Source organism: Paralichthys olivaceus, chromosome 23 (genome assembly GCF_024713975.1).
Source record: "Paralichthys olivaceus isolate ysfri-2021 chromosome 23, ASM2471397v2, whole genome shotgun sequence".
Classification (NCBI taxonomy): Eukaryota; Metazoa; Chordata; class Actinopteri; order Pleuronectiformes; family Paralichthyidae; genus Paralichthys; species Paralichthys olivaceus.
Window position 1 is genome coordinate 12,949,346 of NC_091115.1, and position 16,614 is coordinate 12,965,959.

Sequence of the window (16,614 nt, forward strand, 5' to 3'; positions counted from 1 at the left end):
AAAATAGCGGGAATATTGCCCAAAGCTGATTCTAGGTGGAGCCACAGTCAGATGAGACGTTTTCTCCTTTTTAAAAGACGTTCAGGATTGAACTTTTCATCTTTATCCTTTTCTACTAAGGTAGTAAACTAAACTACTCTCCTGTGTACTTCTCAGCAAATCCCAGTCACTGACCAACACCTTCACGGAGACATTAAGAGGAAGCCTGACTGACGACGAGGCCAAAGCCGAGACCATCCGCAGCCTCCGACAGTCCTTCGCCAGCCTCTTCTCCGACTAAGAAACTTTCCCAGGATCTTCCTCTTCCTGTCAGTCGTCAGGTGTGGAGAAAAAAACAAAACCCTGACTGGGTTAATCTGTAATGGAGTCTCTTTCCTCCACCGAGCCTCAGCTTCCTGTTCTCTCTCCATGTTTGTGAAGTCAAACACCTGGTGCGACCCGCTGTCGTCAAATCAACAATAAATGTTTCACTAGAAAGGCCAAACAGATTTTAGTGATGAGTGATGCTGTCAAACTTTAAAAGTTGACATACTTGTGTTTGTCTTCCTCACAGGAGACATTAAGAGATGACGGATACCAGTGCAGAATCAAACCAAACCCCATTCACATTTCTGTTACTTTTACTCCAAGTGTCACTTAAGAATATAAAAATACATACACTAGGTCCATGTAATCGTGAATTTAGCCTTTATTTTGTAGATTTTTCCCAATGTACTAGTGCAATTGTTTCCTTTTACCCATAATTCCTTGTATTTTTTTACTTGACTGCACTGCAGGATTAATGTTAACATTTCTTTAAGTTGATGCTGTAATTTGAATCAATCATGTGAATCCTCTCTTGCATGCAGATCATCAGGTTTGGTGAGAGTTTGGCCTTTCTAGTGTTAAATAACTACAGTGTATAATCATGATCTTGCTGGTTCTGCTTGCTAACGTAGACGTTATCCTTAATTTGTTCGTCCAACCAGTGAAACTGTTTTGTGTTTAACTTATTTCTATATTTATTTTAATTTCTTTTAATTTCTTTCCAGGACTTTAATTGACGCGCGGCTTCCAAACGTCTACAGCAATATACGTATCTGAATCTGTTGCCGTGAACTCATGAGAAATGTACACACGGTTCACCAGCGATCTTTTCAAGCGTCTTTCCAGCACATCTCTCAGACATCCACGTGCTCTAGACACACATTGGCTTACGTAGTGACTCCTTTACCTTGGCCGTAAACTACCAAAGTGCTTTTTTAACAACGCAGTAAAAAAACATCCCGTCTGCACTGGGTCAAGAAAACAATCAGTCAGCGAACCAACTCATGAGCTTGTGATTTCACAAGGTGCAAATGCTGTACTGGCTCGCAGCCATCGTCTTCCATCACAGCTCAGATCTTCCCCCTGCGATCCTTCTTTTTCTTGATGTTTCGTGCTTGTAGTGAGTAGCACTATGGAGTATTTTTCTTGGGGATTTGTAAAATAAGAACTACTAATGTGTGTTTAAAGGTAAATGGACAGGTTCTAATATCTTGAGACTGATAATGTGCTTCACTTCGGCGTTCAGACAGAAAAAGATTTGGTTTGCATCTCATCCTGTATCTTAATTCTACTTTATTCTCTTCAACCAGTGTCAGCTGGGACAGCAGATCATTTACCGTCGTCCCGTTTTAGCTTTTGGTCGCATGGTGTGTGTGTGTGTGTGTGTGTGTGTGTGTGTGTGTGTGTGTGTGTGTGTGTGTGTGTGTGTGTGTGTGTGTGTGTGTGTGTGTGTGTGTGTGTGTTATATCAATAACATTCATCCTGCTTTGGAACTGCACGTAAATGAATGTAAAGTACATAAAGTAGAACAGAGTCAAAAAGAAATCTTGGTCTTAAGTATTCTATAAAGACAAGAAAGCAAGAGAAACACTATTTAAAATGTCTTCATAATTTCCTGGGTACAATGAGAATCTTTGATACAAATTATAATGAACATATGTCTTGAGACATGCTTAATGGCATAGGTACCCACATTTAGGAGTTGTTATAAACCCAAAGGAAATTTGCTTTAAAGATGCAACGTACACTATTATGATCTATGTAAACATGTATTTAGGTGATAGAAACCTAATAACTATTATTTGTTGAATTATCTGCTAAATTACAGTTATTTGGGATTCTTATATATACTCTTATACTGGAAACATTACAATTTAAAAGTAAAAGAATTAAGCAAAGTGAATTATTTTCTCCCAAAAACATTTCCTTCAGTCTTGGTGCAACAGTTACTTCCAGAAAGAGTTTGACTGTATTTGTTGCTTTTCATGCCGAGCACAATCACAATCTAATAATCTATGAATTGGCTCTTTTGCAGGACATTATTAACATGTCTGGTCGTTGGCGCCATAATGTTCTGTGCAAGAAAACTGAATTAGCCAAGATTTGTTTTTTTTTCTCCCATTTGGTTCAGAGGGGATCTGGACGAAAACAAAAATTATGAACACGAGTGTGTACAAAGGGGACGTTTGGATATCTGTGTGCAGTACAGAGTTTAAATGGGCCGTGATTCCAAAGTATTATGTTTTAATAATAATAATAATATTAATAATGTCCCTAATTATAAGATAACATTTATTCAAATGCATGAACCTGTACAAAAACTATATGTCGTGTGTGGGTGTGTATGTGTGTTAAGTTGTAAATTTGCCATTCTGATTAGCAATGATATACGATCAAAAAGAAAGAACCACTCATCTTGGCAATAATCATATTAATACGTTATTATTACCAAGTAGTTTTGAAAACTAGCATTGTTTGTTCATTGCACTGAAAAAAGCTCTGTGTGCATTAGCTTTGTTAGCTTGATAAAAAATAAATGCACACAACAAAACCAACAACGTTACGAAGCAATGGTCAGCTTGGTAGTTTAACTTCGACAGTTGCTCTGGAGCAAAAATAATCCGATCATTATCGTCAGTGTGTGGAACTACAGTTGTTTGTCTCGTTGCTAACTCAAGTTGCTAGCTGCTGTTGCAACACAAGTTTAGCTTTTCATTATCGCACAGCACTGTAACCAAATACATGTTTCACTTATAACACGAGGACTCGCCAGTATGTGTCATGAATGCTCTTCGTAATGTGAAAACTAAAATAATGTAGTGTGAGATGCTTCTTCACCGTTGAAGTAACATTACGACTGTTAGCAGTAAGCTAGGCAAACAAACAAGCAAATATTTGTAGCTCACATTAGCGACCATTTAATCAATTTCTTACACGTTTGCTCTGTGTTTTTTATTTGAATTATAGACCTTTAATATAGATGAACGACGTGTCCCTGGATAGAGTCATTTGGAGGAAAAAGTAGTGATCCTAGAGCGGAGCCATAATATCAGAGTCCCGCCCATACCTATGCTCAGCCAATTACGAGTCAGTCTCAGCTGTCAATCATGGTTTTCCTTCCTGTTTTCGTAGCATATAATTACTAATTAAAGATTAAAATTTCCTTGAGATGCACTTACAGATTTTTATTAGGGCTTATGACCTATACTGCAGCCAGCCACCAGGGGGTGGTTGAGATGTTTTGGCTTCGCATTTGGGGAGTTGTCATGTCGTCCATCTTTATATACGGTCTATGCTTTGAACACAGAGCGTAGTCAGCAAACAATCAGTCACCTTCAAACACCAGGAATTCTGTGCTTCTTTTTTTTGCCATTTCAGTTTGCCAAACCTGTTGTTTTGAGTGTTGTCTCATAGTTTGTTATAAATCTGCGTCCAGTGATTGTTTGGAAAAGTAAAAGTGATCTGCGGATAATCCAGTGTCTTGTCACTGAGCACTTTTTGCAAGCGCCTTTGGCACTGTGTCAAAATGGACCAAATTAGCATTTTGTCGTGAGACGCCCTGTCAGTCTGAATCATATTGTTTTTGTTGTGAAGATACCCACCACTTAGTGTGTTATACTGCGATGTGATAAGCCATAAACTTAACCATGAGGATTCACTGTCCCTTATGTGCCATGCAATAACGGCTGTGACATCACATGATGAGCTGACTCTGATCACTGTGTCTGTAACCTTTAAAGACGTGAGGTGGGCTGTCCGGCCACACGGGGGCAGCGACGGGTTCTGAATGAAAATCAAGAGAAATCAAACCACACAGTTGAATCAGCAGTATGTCTGTCACGATGAAGGATAAACTCTGATGTCTCTTCTCTCAGTTTTAGTGCACTTTGGGTTTAAAATGCAGTTTAGGATGTAGTTGCTGCCAACTACATCTATATACAGTACATATGTTCATGTGCATATATATACATTTAAATATATATATATATATATATATATATACGTGTGTTCATAGGTTAGGTCAGATCATAATCAGTGACCAGATGTCAGATGATTTAATATCTCACAAGATGTTGATTTGCTTGTTGTTTGGGTTTTTTAACATTTGGTAACAAAGTCTCTCACTCGGCTGCTTTGTCGTAGCTTCACACACCTGATGCATTCGTTGATTTGACTCAATTTGAACTGAGCTGCAAAGTTTACTAGTAACTACCTCAAGTTGAGCAGTGCTCTGCAGGAACCGACTGTAGAGTGGTAGTACTGGGACAGGTTTTGTGAAATGAGCAGCGAATGACGAAGAGACGGAAGTGCTTCCTTTCCATTTGTGTTGATTCGTTCCTGTAACATCCAAACGTTTGCATATAACAACCAGCACGGTGTCAATCACAGAGAGAAGGGGCACTTGGGGCCCAGAGCCCCCCCAGCTGGTCAATCCAGCCCTGGTTTATTTTTCTTTTATGGTTCCAGCATCTAATTAGAATTAGAGATATTGTTTATGTTATGAAGATAAGAAGGCTTAGAGAGAAGTGTATTTTAATGTTGCTTGTTTGATTGACAGCTTTCTCAGCCAGTCACAGCCCTAGCTTCAGCCTTCCTCGCCCAAAATCTCCCAACTTATAAACGTCTCTCTTGACAGCTGCTGTTCATGTCACAGATTAACATTCTTTTGCTGTGTGTGCACAGTCGCTGCTCCTTTCACAAAACTGAAAAGTGTTGCATCACTTCATCATGTCTTTCATATTATTTGAAGATAACACGATACGCTGTCGTTTTTTTTCCCTCTTCGTTACGACATGGTTGAGTCACTGGCTCGACTTTGGGTGTGTTGAACTGATGCGAAGCCTGAATATATGCAGCCTCGGAGACTTGCCATCAATACAGCTAATACTGCAAGGAAATCAAGTCCTCTTTAAATATGGTATTTGTAAATGAAACGTGAATATTAATGTCATTGCACGGGTTTATTTTCCGATCTTTCAGTCCACTGTGTCCCTCCCTCTCCGCTGAATGGTGGGCGATATCGTGTGATACTCTAAGTGTATAGATGTTCTGTATATTGGTGTAAATGTGGCATGAAAACCGAGCCCCTCCCCTCTCTGTGTCCCTCAGGTGTGTACATTCGGTCGTCATGTGATCTTAACGTCTGGCTGCTTATTTGTGAGAAGTGTGATGCATCTCATGTGTTTCTGTAATTTATTAGTATTGAGATTAGTTTGTTTTCTGTACTTTACTTCCTTTGTCCGAAAAAATGGAGATTTCTGTTATTAAAACTTTTATTACACCTGCGGCTGCGCATTCCACTTTCTACCAGTCACCCGCAGAAGGTTTTTCTCCATTTATGGTCACCTCAGGAGACGTCCTGGCTCTTGCTCTACCTTTTTAAAAAATCCAGTCTGCAACACGCAACTTTGAGAAAATGTAGTGATAATCCCAAAATCCCTTCATCTTGGATTACTACCATATTTTATACCTCTTGGCCCGGAGCTCGGCCTGTTAAAAGGCGACTGGCAACACGAGGCCACAGAGAGGGAAACCCGCTGGACGCCGCCACAGACTTTTATCCACTGCCCTCTTCCCGTCAAGCTTTCAAATGAATTGTGTTAAGCCCTAATGTTAACAGAGCTAATGTGAAACACATTCAGTCTTGAATGTGTCACTGCGCACACCCTTGCGCTTTATTACTTTTCAAACAATGGCGTCATCACTCAGATATTCCTCAGAATATTTTATATTGGTTATTTTTGAAAAAGCAGACCAAAAATTTCTTGGACCTGATGGTATTTATTGATATAATAGACATTTAAACTTTTATTATGAACCTGCATGAATTGAAACTTGGGTACGTTCACTCCTTTTCCTTGTGTCCTGAGGGAAATGTCAGGCTCTGAAGCAGCTATAAGTGTTTTCCAGCTATAGTCACTTACTTTGTCTGCCTGACACTTGTTTCTCTGCAGGTATTGTACAAGGGGTTTAAAAGGGCTTTTATTTTCTGAAAATTGCTGCCTGCTGGAAACGATGATGTTTGTGAATGACTGAAGAGTGAACCAAAACAGTAAAGTTGTGTGCCACAACAACAAGACAATAAACGATGCTAGAGAGGGCTGCTGTAGAGCCAAGTACACAAGAGTCATTGTTAATATGAAAATATTTACAAGTGCAACTTTATGAAATTTCCGAGCAGCGTGTACAGAGTGGTGTGTGTGATTTCAGAACTCATATAAACTTCCAGCTATTGATCTTGATGGATCACATATGTAAAATAAAGAGTACTGTAAACTTTAACAGTAACACTGTTCCTAAATCAGCCTGCAAGTATTCAACATTTCGTCAGAGAGCATCTGCACGTATCTGTTCTTGATTTTAGATGAATTCCGGGTAAAACCTACGTCAAAAAACAGATGTCTCAACACTAAGTTCATGGGACAACATCCATCCATGCAGCCATTACCCTGTAAGGATCATGGGTGGGGGGGACAGCTGGAGCCAATCTGAGCTGGCCTTGTGGGAGAGGTGGGGGTCACAGGTCGCTGGTGCATCACAGAGACAACTTACAGAGAAAAACAACCATTCGAGAAGAACGTAACAATCATTATTTACTCATATTTGTCTGATGATTGTGAACAAAGACAAGTAGAGATTCTCCTTGAGTGGTTGTGGGGGATAAAAAGGAGAAATATTTATTTGCACTATATTTTTATCCATATGTAAAACACTGGCAGAACATTTGACTATTTTGAATTTAATGCACATGCTGTCATAAAGTATGGAAAAGCAAAGACCTTGTCAGATGAGGGTCTGTGGTCCAGTTTGGGTCAGTTAAGGAGAACCACTGCTGCACAGTACAGACCACCCTGATTACATTCACCAGCTGCTGGTTAGACAAGCTAAAGATACTAATTTACCAAATTGTGTTTCTTAAAGCAATTTATATCACTTTCATTCAATAACTTCATTTGTCCTTTAAAAGTGATGCTCCTCTCTTCTCATTCATTATTCAGTGCTAGTATTGTCCTTTAAAATCCTGCATCCGTCACTCCCTGACCCTCCCTGAAACCTCCCCACGGTTCCTGCTGTGCTTCGCATTTGTTTCCCAGCCTGAGACACGTGTTGCATACCAGACGACTGGCAGCCTGATGCTAATCTGCTGCCAGTGTGATTTCTCCTTGCATTCTCCAGGTGGAATGTCCAATCCCTCATCTGCCGCAGGTCCCTGCCTGCCTGCAGCCCCCATGTGCCAGTCGACAACAAACAGCTCCGTGATAACACTTTGTATAAACTTGTTTTGAGAGAAGGGAGATCGTGAAGTTTGTGTCTGTAATTCTTGACATCTTGAAAGTGGCAGAAATCAGAGGGCTGCTAAACGCTCACATGATGAATCAATTAAACCAGTAGGGGGTGTTGTCCTCCCAAACAAACCCATCTTTATTCATATCAGCCTCTAAGCTGTGGACATGATCCTCTGTGTGGAGTCTTTATTTGAGAAATAAAATCTTGTAACTTAATCCTAAATGGAAAGTCGGTCATTACTGTAGCTTTTCAGTGACATCACTCCGTTTGTGTTACCTGGAAAATTACAGGTCATTTAATAACAGATTCAACCGACAGTGCTGCTTTGTGGGAAACTGATTTCACACTCTTTTCTATTTTTCATGTATAACATATTCCATCTACATTATATGTTGAGCAGTTTGATGCTCAGCACAGCAGAGTCTTTTGCTCAAGATACTTTCATGAGACAAACATTCCTCAATAATTTGAATCCTTGAGAAATATTAAAGCTGCTCCATCACTTATTTTCTTATATTAATGATGAAGGAGGAGCTTGTAGATACAACAGGCGATTAAGCTGGTGGACCCTAGAGATTGATGGAACTGTGCATGTATGATGAAAATGAAGAGGAAAAGTAGCCTGTTGAGTTAACACTCGCTCATTTACAGTCATTTTGCTGTTAATTAATGAGCGTTGTCCCTGTCAAACACATAAATGAAATGTGTGTAAGAAGACAACTTCCTGGAGTCGTCTTGACTAAGAGTCGGAGACCAAACTCACATTCATCAGGTGGCTGCACACACACACACACACACACACACACACAAACAAATACTAAATACTGTAGCTCTGTGTCTTGATTTTCTTTATAAACACAAATGAAAAAGGCAACTATATATCAGTGTGTTCGTCTGTTCCTCTGACCAAGCAGCTTTAATCTAACAGCATCAGACAAGGATGTAGGAGGATGTTGCTTAGCAACGAGGAATATTATTTTTCTCCTAGTGAAATACCAAATAATAGTAATAATGTATAAAAATAAACACAAGGCAGAATGTTGTGTCAAATGTTAAAACCCAGTGGTTTCCTGCTGCACAGTACAGACCACCAACACAGTTGTCCGCTCCTGGTTGCACTTTTGTGTCAGACGTTGGCACAGCTGGGATTCAGCTACAGGTACAAGGCTGGTGCCTGAGGGTCAAAGGTTATCACACAATCAAGTCACATGGATTGTGGGAAGTGTAGTAGTTTGAAAATTTCATTAAAAACAAAATTGATATGTGACTTTTTTTGGATTCTGTGTTTAACATCAAAGACAGAGTTCCTCTCGACACTGTGAATAATCTACTTCTTCATAAAAGCTGCTGTTATCTCCTCACTGCAGGTTCACACTGTAACTACCTCAGGAAGAACTTAAGTCATTCATCATGAAGTGGCACCTTGAACCTTCACTCAGTTTGATTCAGCTCAGTGTGTGAGTCTCAATGTGCATCATCCTTTAACCAGGGTTTGTGAGGGTAGTTCTGTGTGGATGTGCCTGTAGTGGTGCTGCATTAGCACACTTGTGAGTGTGTGTGTGTGTTTGTTTGTGTAAAAACCTTTCCCCTCACAGACCTGCTGACTGTACAACAATGCCTTGGTCACCATAGTGAGTATCTTTAAAACAAGAAAGGCCTTGGTTGTCATGGCAACTGCGATGCCTCAGAGAGCACAGAGGGACAGAGAGAGAAACAGAGAGAAGGAAATCAAGACTTTGGTTCACAGTTTGTTGTGTGTCTGTGTCTGCATGTTTCCGTGTTGATGTCAACATAAAGACAGAAAATTGACACTTGTCCACACACACACACCATGTACAGTAGAAGATTCCCCACAGCTCATGCTGTTTTTTGTGAAATACCTCAGTTGCTGCTTCCCAAGCTATAAATATAAATATATATGATATATATAAAAGTGTATACTGCAGTATTTAGTATTTCAAGCCATAATGGTAAATTTATTATGACACAAGTCATTTGGTGGGAAAGTCTGTCCAGTGTTAAAACAGACTCTATATAAAGATGGACGACATGACAGCTGCCCAAAAGTGAAGCCAAAGTGGCTTGACTGCTGCCTGCTGGCTAAAATGAATCCTGCCTCATCCATGCTAATGGATGGGACATGATTGACAGTTGAGACTGACCTGCTTGTATCTGCAATAACTTGAACCAGAAGCTTCATCCCCCGATAGCTACTGCAAAGATGAATGCATGAGATACATTAGTATCTGGAATATTTGGTTCTGCTGCTGACCCTGTGTTGGCTCTAGATTCATACTCATTTACTACATATGCTAATTATCTGTAAGAAAAGATGTAAAAGATTTTTACATCTCCTTGCAGGAATGCACCCATCATATTTAATTAGATTTCTTTCTGCCCTTACCGAGTGTCTTATGCAAAAGGTAGTTCATCTGATGGAGGGCATGAATACGCTCAGGAAATTGTGAAACAACTCTTCCCGTTGGATCTTGATTTTTCTTATGTATAAGTGAAAAGGTTGGCTTTGAGCATGATGAAAGGAGAAAGTAAAAACGATGAGGTGATTGTGTTTTCCTCCTTTAGGTCGGATGCTCTGCTCAGTTTTTTAGAAATAAACTAGTTCAGCTTAAACAGTGTGTCAGTGTGCGGCCACTCAGAGAAAGAAATACGTGTTGTTTGTAAGAGATTAGGCTGAAGGATGAGAGAAGAGCTTTGGAGAGTCCAGCTGTTTACAGAGGGAACATCACCTGTCTCTCTGCAGGCGGTTCATTTCCTCTGCTGCAGAACCGCAGTGCTCCCATTTCTGTTTTTTTTCTCAGTGTGGAAAACATTTCATTAAGAGGTTCTCGAGAACACATTAAAAAAGTTCCCAAAAAGTAAACACGTTGTGCATCCAAAATCTTTCTCATTGACTGCCTCTGTTTTTCCTCTGCAGTCATCACGTCTGTCAGTCATAACGCTCCCTCATGGTTATTAATGTGAGTACCGAAATCACTGCAGAGCTCATTTTCCCCATGACTGCATATCTAAACAGGATGTATGGGGGATATCAGCCTCTCTGGAGTTATTTTCCATTCTGGGGATTTTATTTTCGTATTGGTTGTATCAGCAGACGTCTTTTCCAGATCTGTTTGCTGAATATTCTTCCTCTGACAAAATACTACAAAATGATAAACACACGCTACTTTATGCTACATTTAAGGAAACGGATGATGATTAAAATCTGCATCTGACAACTTGTTGCATTGATGAGTCATCCTAAAAATAATCTTGACACACACTGAAATCCCTTACCAGTTCTAATCTTACGGCTGATTGATGAAAAGTTCCCTCTCTGACCTTGCAAACATGTTGATGTCTGATCATATCACATGGTTTTTTTTCTATCAGCAGATTGTGAGAGGGTTTTGTCATGTTCTGTTTCAAAGTCAACAATAAACTCTGACACTTGACCTACACCCGGATATTTGAACATCAATAATTGAAGGTCAAGAATGAACAATGGAAGCCAGTGAGGTTATGATCCTGGGACCCTCACTCCAAGGCTCATACTGTAACCTCACTGGTTTGGACTGGAGGGACCACTTTGATGTGTATGTGTGTGTGTGTGTGTGTGTGTGTGTGTGTGTGTGTGTGTGTGTGTGTGTGTGTGTGTGTTTACTTCGATTGTTTTTATGTTAGATTGTTTAATGCAAAGTATATAAAAATTAAGTCTGATTTACTTGTCTGTTTGTTTGTTCTTTTGTGCCATAGGACTAGAGGAGTAGTAATATTTCTCCTCTCAGCTAATCAAACCTCTAAATTTAATCCCCTCCTTTAAGTTTGTTTCCATAAAATGTTTTGGGACATCGATATTAGTTTCCGGCTCATTAACGATTAAACTCCCAGTTTAATTAAACAACCAAAGTGTCTTCTGATTCGAGGAGCCCTTGAACTTCTCATGTTTCTGTTAGCTCTTCGCTGATTGGTCAGGTACCGACATCTGTTGCAGCCAATCAGTGACGAGGAGTATAAACCTGCCTCTTTTCCGCCCGCACGGGCCTAAGAGCGGCGCGCGGAGCGGCGCGTGGAGCGTAAACACATGTTTCCCAAAACACAACGTTTTCCGTATAAACACAGAAAATACAAATAAACGACTCGTAGGTTTCCAGTGACAGTGAGTCGAGTTAATGTTTGGTTCTTGAGAGTGAAGCTGCTAATGTCTAGATCGAGTTGTCACCGTGTGTTTCACTCGGAAGTCAACAGGTGCGGGCTGTTGCTAGCTTGTTAGCCAAACCTTCCGCCAGCTGTGCCGAGAGGACACCGCCTGTGCAACATGTGGGTATCATCGACATTGAGACACAATTGGACATTTGGACACGTGGACATTTGCAGTTTGATGAGAAAACCGTGTCGTCTGTGTTTGTGGATCGTGTAGCAGTGGAAGAGGACGGGGCGCGCGGCCGTGAGGAGTCTACCTGCAAGCGCGTGTGCCCTGGACAAACAGTGAGTAATCACACGACTCATCACAGTAAGGGTACACAGCTACATACTGCTATAGTGTAAAAATACTGCACTCATACTTCATCTTCAGCTGCTTATCCAGGGTCAGATTTGACTCCACTCAGACTTTCACCATCATAAATAATATTGAGATTGTTTTTTGTTGTGAATATTTGATTCCATTATTACAATTGGGAGTGGGGGGGCACATAGACTGTATTCAAAGATGGATTCATCTCCACTTCCTCACAGTATCCAGAAGTAAAGCTAAAGCATCCTGAGCAGTAGTGACGTTTGTTTGTAGCCTTGGTGTCAGAGTCCTTCTGATGCTTGGACAAACTAAACTTTTCAGAAACATGATCACTTGGACTTGATAAGAGCTGCCTAAAACTCTTTTACCTCTCTCTTGTACCTTTTTAGTTTTGTGCCGAGCCATTGAATTCCTATATTTCTTTGTATATTTTGTTGATTGACCTGTAGTAACTAGGCTTCATGCAGCTTTTTGTCTCACAGCATCTCTCCACTCTGTCATTGTCGTACACTCGATTGTGTTGTGAGAATAGGCTGAAGTACACATTCAGTTTGCAGACTGCAACTGTTCACATATCCCGACCGCTCTATCTTTTAAATTGTTTTCTGTGAACTCAGTGTTGTTGCAGTAAAGAACCTTGATCCATGTCTCTAACTTTGCAGTGGGTGCTTGAATTTGTGCCTGCTTATTCCTATACACCCCAAATCAGTTTAATGCAACTTAACATTTAAATAATGGCAAATATGGAGTTGTAGAGGAACGTAATAGTATTGTCTGTAGTAACCACAAATTGTGCTTGTGTGTGCGCTTTCAGCCATGTTGTTGCATCGTTAACACTAACAGTTCTGGTAGAATGATCCTTTGGCCAGTACAGTGAAAAGTTAAACCTCGGGGTGCATTCAAAACTACAGCGATAAACTACCTTTTTTCTGTATTCGGTTAGTGATGAGAAAACCTGACATTGTCCTTTAACAGTCCGGTCAGACTGAGGAACAGCACTGTGGCTCCTTCCCCCTGTTATTATGGGATTTTTGCCTCTAGTAATTAAGTGCAGGATAGCTGGGCCACTCCTACTGCTTCACCCAAGCTAAAGTAAGCTATTCTTTGTTTTGGTGTCCTCTTCCTGACTCAGCGATCTATTTGAAATGACTGGGCGTTTAGTTGGAGGTTTTCTCTTTTAATACTGTGCACTGTCAGAAGTGGGTAACGCTTAGCTTTGCTTTTCTTGGCCTGTATGTGTGGGAGGAGGTGGAAAAAGCTTTAATTTAATAGGTTTAAGTTTCAGGCTTCACAGCATAAAAATTAATAATTGAAAAGAGGTGTTTATTTTGATATTTTATATTTCCCTGGAGGTTTCAGGACTGAAACTGCAGCCCACGAAATGAAAAAAAGGAGATGATACTGATGCTTAATTTCAGGTTGTTTCGGTCAATTAGAAATAAATAAAATCTAAAAATGATACCTTGAATGTGAATGTTTTGAGAGCAGGAGTATGTGGAGTGATTTTACGTGTCTGTCAGTGCACTAGTTTAGAGAAGCAGAGGTACATAAGAAGTTGGGTGTGTTCTGTTTAAATCCTGATAAGCTTAATGTTCAGGACTTCTGTGAGTCCTTGAAAGTTCATGAATTCAAGAAGTAAACAAGGCCATGAAGAAGGTTTTGTACATAAAAATCAGCCATTGAAAGTGCTTGAATTTCTATCTTTTGTGTCTTTGTACATTTGATACCTATTTAACATCAGTAATTAGGGTCCACATCTCACAGTTTCTCCCAGCACTTGAACTTGTGTATGTGCTTGTGTGTGACTTGTTCTTTATATCCTTTGAGCTATGTCTTAAAGATACAATGCATCCTAAATTATTCTATGTATTTGACCTATAACAAATTAAGAAGTCCTTGTGTTTAAAGGTTGCAAATGAGTTTCAGGAGCTGGGTAAAAGCTAGCGTGAGTTTGGTCTGAAGACTCTTTGTCTCTCTGGCTGTTTTTAGACACTTTCTGGAAGTTTAGCTTCCATGTATGAAGAAAGCAGCAGGAGATTGTTCGGGCAGAGGCGTGGAACATTTCCATAACATTCAGGGGGTGGTGCCTGGATAGATCATGCATTCATCCTGAGACATTTGTATTCTTCCAATTTCACGTCTGCTGTGTGTTTGACATGGCAGCGTCATGCCCCCTCACTCTGTATTTCCCTACTATATTCTCACATGTGAGCAAGAAAAGTTCTAGAAAACATCAGGAGCAACTGACTCAGATGTTTGCTTATTTATATATATGTATATAGTTTCTGACTTCAGTGCATATCTTAAAGCAACTTTTATTAAACGGTCTGGTTGAAGGCGTCCATTTTAGTCAAATCCCATTCACATAGATGTTAACCAAATATATAGACTCATCAGATTTGGGATATATCTCGGTTTTTAATTGCAAGTGAACAACTGGTTGTTTTCTTCAGAGACAGGTCACACACTTGAGACAGATATTACATATGTAACAGTTACAGTATGAACTACTGTATATTTCTTTGGGTTCTGTACACACCTAAGACACAGCAGTGCTTAAGGCAATAGTATCTCATTCATACTGTAGTTTACAGTATTAACATTAGAGCCATGAAGAGCATCTCTGGAATGTGGCCGTGTTAGGATGGACGGCATCTGCTTCTTTTTGTGGGTTTTGATAAAACTGCAAAAAAAAAGTCCCCCATGAGCCTTGACAAGTTTTTGAACCTGTGCTTTGGTTCCGTGAGGAAAAAGATCTTCTTGGCCAAACACAGGGAGCCACAGTCCACTGCAGAACAGTTGAAGTCGACAGAACAGAGTAGACTTTGTTACAAGGTTTGCTTGAAGGACAGGACGTTGACAGCTCAGAATATTCAGAGTTGACATGGGTAAAGGACAGTGGATCTACTTTAATCTAATAGTTTTCTTTGCTGACGCAACAGTTAAACACATGGGCCTAAGCACATCAAAATATCTCCATACAGACCACATACAGAGAGGAAAGTACAACTCTTCTCGCCAGGAAAGGCTTGGATTTGCTGCATGCTAAAAGAGACAGTTTGCATGCACAAGTTTCACACTGCCCCCTGGTATATTTATTGATTCAAAGAGTTAAATGAGAGGATAAAAGAAAGAAAGTTGAGAACTTCATCATATCAGTGATTCATCATGAACCATCTCGTATCTCATCTGTATCCAGTATAATTTTGATCCAAATGAGCTCAAGTATTTGGGCGAGTAATCTATTAAGGCTCCCAGTGACAACATTTACCTTTGGAGAGTGCAATGATGAGACGCTGCACTTTGGATCATTTGATGGAATGTGATCATAGAGTAAGCAAATAACACATTCCACATCAAATCAGTCACATTTTGTCCATTTTGGAGCCAATAATTGTTTAAAACATTTACATAACAAGAATTTACATATTTTTGTTCCTGTGTGATCAGAAGATTTATGGCTCTTCCCTAGCTGCTGATCTTGGTCAGCATCTTGTTGATGGCCTGTTTGACGTGTGTAGTTGAGCTGCGGCGCCTGGCCTTGCCCTGCACGGCCTTGCGGCGCCTCACCTCGCGGCAGAGCTCGTGGAAAGCCTCGGCAACCGCACCACCCTCATCGGCACACGCTGAGCATTCATAGAAGGCGCATGCCATCTCAGCTGCCAGTCGCTCGCCTTCCTCTGTGCCAACCTGCCGGACATGGTCCAGGTCTGACTTGTTGCCCACCAGAACCAGAGGGACATTCTTGGGCTTCTTCACTTCCTCTAGGAGACTGCGAAGTGGGGCAACCTCCTCAAAGCTTCCCCGGTCTGTGATGTCATAGACAATGACGAACCCATCACCCCAACGCATGTGACCCTCCCTCTGCTGGATGTCCTCCTGAAATCAAAACAAAAAAGATGACTTTGTTAAATTTTTCTCAAATCTGAATTTTCAAGCCAAAAACTAAATTTGAGCTCTGGTGTTAGTGACAGTTTAAGGCATTTATCTTTTTAGGCCCTTTTGGCTTAGAACATTTACTCTTTGCAGTTTCCAGCCATGTTAGCTTGTATAAAAACAGCTAGTTCTCCTATCATGTGTTTAATTTCTAGCTCTTTCCACTTTCTCACACCTGCTTATGCTAGAAATGCAATATAGTCCAAACATTCAGGCTTATGCTGTTGATTCAATCACAGCAAAGCTATTTTGTCTAGTAGTTCCGGTCTTAACTGTTCATACCCGGACTATAGGGAGGCACACAGATTCTGATCTCACAGTTGTTGGTAGAGGAAGCTTAAAAATACAGCATTCCTCCAGAGGACCGAGGAGAGTTTGACGTTTGTGTAGCTGACCGACTGTTGAACCTGGATTTATGAGCTACCAAGAAGACTCCAGCTCCACAAATCAAGTTAGAATTAGCACCATGCTTTGATAAGATCAGAGTCAGGAGAGGTCCGACATTCACCACAGCCACGTTCAGAAACATTCAGACGTCAACCCAACGCCCGCTGAAAATAGACCACAGAGTA

At 40.5% G+C, this 16,614-nt stretch overlaps 2 protein-coding genes across 2 annotated transcripts in view; one reads left to right on the forward strand and one right to left on the reverse strand.

Moving 5' to 3' along the window:
* Nucleotides 1–416, forward strand: part of syn3 (synapsin III) — a 91,496-nt gene extending 91,080 nt beyond the window's left edge. Inside the window, 1 exon segment of the mRNA XM_069519406.1 lies at nucleotides 157–416. Coding sequence (XP_069375507.1) covers nucleotides 157–280 — 124 coding nt within the window. The 3' untranslated portion in view covers nucleotides 281–416.
* Nucleotides 417–14,504: 14,088 nt separating this feature from the next.
* rerg (RAS-like, estrogen-regulated, growth inhibitor) overlaps nucleotides 14,505–16,614 on the reverse strand; it is a 32,994-nt gene continuing 30,884 nt past the window's right edge. The window contains exon 5 of the mRNA XM_020092372.2: nucleotides 14,505–15,985. Coding sequence (XP_019947931.1) covers nucleotides 15,575–15,985 — 411 coding nt within the window. The 3' untranslated portion in view covers nucleotides 14,505–15,574. The remainder of the gene's footprint in view (nucleotides 15,986–16,614) is intronic.